This window comes from Colobus angolensis, unplaced genomic scaffold (assembly GCF_000951035.1).
Source record: "Colobus angolensis palliatus isolate OR3802 unplaced genomic scaffold, Cang.pa_1.0 Scaffold88, whole genome shotgun sequence".
Lineage (NCBI taxonomy): Eukaryota > Metazoa > Chordata > Mammalia > Primates > Cercopithecidae > Colobus > Colobus angolensis.
In genome coordinates this window covers 4,672,806-4,677,416 of record NW_012122709.1, presented here as the reverse complement: position 1 = coordinate 4,677,416, position 4,611 = coordinate 4,672,806, and the positions used below count along the sequence as shown (strand labels likewise).

Genomic DNA, 4,611 nt, shown 5'->3' with positions numbered 1-4,611 from the left:
TGGCTGGGGCTGGGTCGGGCCGGGGATGGGTCAGCGATCACTACAAGGGGCCCGGCTGGCTTGATTGGGGCGTCACGGGTGCCTAGTGTTGTTCTAGAGAGGGTAGCTTGCTTTTCTTTTATCACGACCCTCGCATGGGGCGAGGGAAATGGCCGAGCGTGGCTGAGGCCGCGCTCCGGCCGAGAGCAGGGCACAGCCCCTGCGTTGGTTCCTCTTAAGCTCTCCTCCATACCCTTCCCACTTATATTAGGAGCTGGAAGCTATCAAAGCTCGAGTCAGGGAGATGGAGGAAGAAGCTGAGAAGCTAAAGGAGCTACAGAACGAGGTAGAGAAGCAGATGAATATGAGTCCACCTCCAGGCAATGGTGAGTAACTGGCGATAGCACGCGGAGCCAGGGTTCTCGGGCTGGAAGGGTTGTGGGGAAGATGGGGAATGTGAGGTAGGATACTCGGCACCCTGGAGCTGCTTGTCTGAGCTATTATGACTGTGCCGCGGTCATAATCCGTTGTGTGTTCGCCTGACCTTTGTGAGGCAGAACCTATATTTTGGTGGTGGTAGCCTTGTGCTTCCCTTTGTCCCTGTTATAATTGTGTTGCTCTTTGTTCTTAGTCTACGTCTATCCTTTGTAGACGTTGCAAGCTCGCATTTGACCTTCACATCTAATAGTTTTTTCTCCAATTGGAGACGCTTTAGTTAGGATTGTAAGAGAAAGCAAGCTGCAAGGGGTTTCCCCTTTAATCTAGAAATGTGGAGTCTCAGCCCACTTAATTTTGCTCACTCTTAAAAGCATTTCAGCCAAAGCCATTCATTAGGGATTTGATTTGGAGGCAGGAGGGAGTCCTATACTGTTGTAAGTGTGTATTAGTTTATTCTTTCAATTTATCGAATGTTTAGTGAGTACCTGCTACGGACTCGGCACTATTCTAGGTTATGGGTACAGCAGATCTTTGCCTTCGTTGAGCTAATGGGATGGTGCTGGTGGTGGAAGTGCAATATATTGGTCAAAAACAAGTGTGTGGTTTTTTTAAAATACTATTTTTTCCTGATAGCTGGCCCAGTGATCATGTCCATTGAGGAGAAGATGGAGGCTGATGCCCGTTCCATCTATGTTGGCAATGTATGTGTTGGGGCTCTAATTGGGGTTGGGGGCAAGTTCTTCTTTTGGGGAGTTATTTAATAGTCCTGAAGGGAACATCTCCGGGATCGGTGTGGTTTTGGGTGTGTGTGGAGGGAGTGTGGGAAGGAGGTTAAAGGTAATGGAATGATCAGTAATCAGCAAAGGCTCTGGGTTTGGAAGCAAAAGGATTAGTTCCTCAAATTACCAGATTTCATGTGCTTTGGTGTATAGATGGCCCAGACCAAAGGCTAGGGAGGGTTCCTGTTGAGACAGGAATTTGCCTGGTGCCTGTGAAATTTTTCTCTTCTCATCAGGTGGACTATGGTGCAACAGCAGAAGAGCTGGAAGCTCACTTTCATGGCTGTGGATCAGTCAACCGTGTTACCATACTCTGTGACAAATTTAGTGGCCATCCCAAAGGGTAAGTAAAGGCGAGTAAGTTGAGATACTTTACAGTGCAGAAATAGATAAATTATGTTTTATAGTGAGCAGTAAGTTATTTGCTGTTAACACAGGTGATCTGTGTCATTTAAGATCATGGCATCAATTTTGATATATATCAGGAGTTGCACCTAAATGTCTTCAGAGGCCAGATAACAAAAATGAAGGCTAGGTGTGGGTGGGATCACAAACTAGAAGGGGAGGGGCAGCTTCTACTTGGCCTGTTGTGGCCATATGGAAATTCAGGCCCTGTGTGTCTTATTTTTACAAGTTTCAAAGAGTAGCTGGAAATTTTAAAATTTAAATGATTTTGAATGAAATTTTCCATTTAGAAGAATTTTGACAAATAAAAAATGTAACCACATTGTAGCCCAAAAAGAAGCATGCCTGCAAGTTGAATTTGACCTGTGAGGTATTTGTAACCTCAGAGAGATACAGTGACAATTCTTTTCAGGTTTGCGTATATAGAGTTCTCAGACAAAGAGTCAGTGAGGACGTCCTTGGCCTTAGATGAGTCCCTATTTAGAGGAAGGCAAATCAAGGTAAGCCTGTGTCCATTGCTGTTCTGGTTCTGTGTAAACTCTCCGGGTTGACTTTAAGGCTATCATTTGTTCATCTCTGACTCAGGTGATCCCAAAACGAACCAACAGACCAGGCATCAGCACAACAGACCGGGGTTTTCCACGAGCCCGCTACCGCGCCCGGACCACCAACTACAACAGTTCCCGCTCTCGATTCTACAGTGGTTTTAACAGCAGGCCCCGGGGTCGCGTCTACAGGTCAGGATAGATGGGCTGCTCCTCCTCCCCCCCGCCTCCCATGAGCCCTGTATGCTTCCTTCTCTCCTGGTCTAAGGAACCTCCCTCCCCCACCCCTCCCTGTGGTCTTCAGGAACTTTGTCTCCTGCCTGTGCAGGGTGAGAAAGGTAGTTGCAGGCCAGGCCAGAAGGCCAACTTCATCATCTTTTCTGCAGTAGAAATTGGTGATAAGGGCTGCATCCCTCCCTTGGTTCAAAGAGGCTTCCACCCCCAGCCTTTTTTTTCTTGGGAGTTGGTGGCACTTGAAGGTGTTTACACAAAGCCAGGAGGAACAGGGCCTCCAGGCAGTGAAAGCACTGCTTGGATATTTGTTACTTTTTTCTTTTTTTCGGAGGGAGGGGTTGAAGACAACCTCCCTTGGAAGAATACCAGAGGCTAGCTAGTTGATCCTCCCCAACAGCCTTGTGGGAGGATTTTGAGATATTTACTCTTTATTTGAGCCAGTCTTGCAAGGTTAACTCCTCACTGGGCCTAGTGTGGTGTCCAGGTTTTTGCCTTGCTTCACTTCTGTCTCTTTACATTTAAATAGACAGGTTAGGCATATAAACCTTGGTTTTTCATAAACTCTACCTGCCTATTCCCAGGAGTTAGGGAGGATCTGTTTGTGATGGCCTAGGGTATAAGAGCTGTGGAGGACTGAAAACTGGATAAAAAGAGGGTCATTTTTCTTGCCCTTGTTTCTCACTCAGATGTGCTTCTTTTTTGCCACTGTTTGGCAAAGTTTTCTGTTAAGCCCCCCTCCCCCTGCCCCAGTTCTCAAGGTGTGTGACTATTTCTGGGATCATGGGGTCAGTTTTAGGACACTTGAAAACTTCTTTTCCCCACTTCCCTTCGCAGTAACTGGGGCAAGGGCCCACGGGGAGGGGCTTGTACTGAACTATCTAGTGATCACGTTAACACCTAACTCTCCTTCTTTCTTCCAGGGGCCGGGCTAGAGCGACATCATGGTATTCCCCTTACTAAAAAAAGTGTGTATTAGGAGGAGAGAGAGGAAAAAAAGAGGAAAGAAGGAAAAAAAAAAGAATTAAAAAAAAAAAAAAGAAAAACAGAAGATGACCTTGATGGAAAAAAAATATTTTTTAAAAAAAAGATACACTGTGGAAGGGGGGAGAATCCCATAACTAACTGCTGAGGAGGGACCTGCTTTGGGGAGTAGGGGAAGGCCCAGGGAGTGGGGCAGGGGGCTGCTTATTCACTCTGGGGATTCGCCATGGACACGTCTCAACTGCGCAAGCTGCTCCCCATGTTTCCCTGCCCCACTTCACCCCCTTGGGGGCTGCTCAAGGGTAGGTGGGCGTGGGTGGTAGGAGGTTTTTTTTTTACCCAGGGCTCTGGAAGGACACCAAACTGTTCTGCTTGTTACCTTCCCTCCGTCTTCTCGCCTTTCACAGTCCCCTCCTGCCTGCTCCTGTCCAGCCAGGTCTACCACCCACCCCACCCCTCTTCTCCGGCTCCCTGCCCCTCCAGATTGCCTGGTGATCTATTTTGTTTCCTTTTGTGTTTCTTTTTCTGTTTTGAGTGTCTTTCTTTGCAGGTTTCTGTAGCCGGAAGATCTCCGATCCGCTCCCAGCGGCTCCAGTGTAAATTCCCCTTCCCCCTGGGGAAATGCACTACCTTGTTTTGGGGGGTTTAGGGGTGTTTTTGTTTTTCAGTTGTTTTGTTTTGTTTTTTTGTTTTTTTTCCTTTGCCTTTTTTCCCTTTTATTTGGAGGGAATGGGAGGAAGTGGGAACAGGGAGGTGGGAGGTGGATTTTGTTTATTTTTTTAGCTCATTTCCAGGGGTGGGAATTTTTTTTTTAATATGTGTCATGAATAAAGTTGTTTTTGAAAATAAAAATTGTTTGGCCTTTTGGGTGTAAGGATTATTTATCTTCCTATTCTCTCTTAGATCACAGATGGCTATTAATTCTGCTTTGCGGTAGAAGTACTGGTGTTGTGGAAGGGAGGTTGCCACTTGTGAATTAAGGAGTAGGAGTTAAATTACAACTAGCAGGAACATTATGTGTTTAGTTGAGAATGATAGGTTTTCTGGATAACATGTAACCCTGATTGGCATTTGAGAGAGAAATAAGCCTGGGAAAGTAAAAGAAGAACCAAATTACTGACCTAATGGCGCTTTTGTGTGCTCCTGATACAACTTACATGCAAATGAACTATCCATGCCAGCAGCCCTAGAGCTTTGGATTGAGGTCTGGTTAACCTTTCTTTGGGGTCTCACTATGTTGACCAGGCTTT

General features: G+C 46.3%; 1 protein-coding gene across 1 annotated transcript in view; it reads left to right on the top strand.

The window, feature by feature from the left end:
* Positions 1–4,226, top strand: part of LOC105503768 (polyadenylate-binding protein 2) — a 6,449-nt gene extending 2,223 nt beyond the window's left edge. Inside the window, exons 2-7 of the mRNA XM_011930854.1 lie at positions 251–365; positions 1,051–1,118; positions 1,433–1,539; positions 2,014–2,101; positions 2,187–2,338; positions 3,301–4,226. Of these exons, the coding sequence (XP_011786244.1) occupies positions 284–365; positions 1,051–1,118; positions 1,433–1,539; positions 2,014–2,101; positions 2,187–2,338; positions 3,301–3,340 (537 nt within the window). The 5' untranslated portion in view covers positions 251–283 and the 3' untranslated portion in view covers positions 3,341–4,226. The remainder of the gene's footprint in view (positions 1–250; positions 366–1,050; positions 1,119–1,432; positions 1,540–2,013; positions 2,102–2,186; positions 2,339–3,300) is intronic.
* Positions 4,227–4,611: the final 385 nt, after the last annotated feature.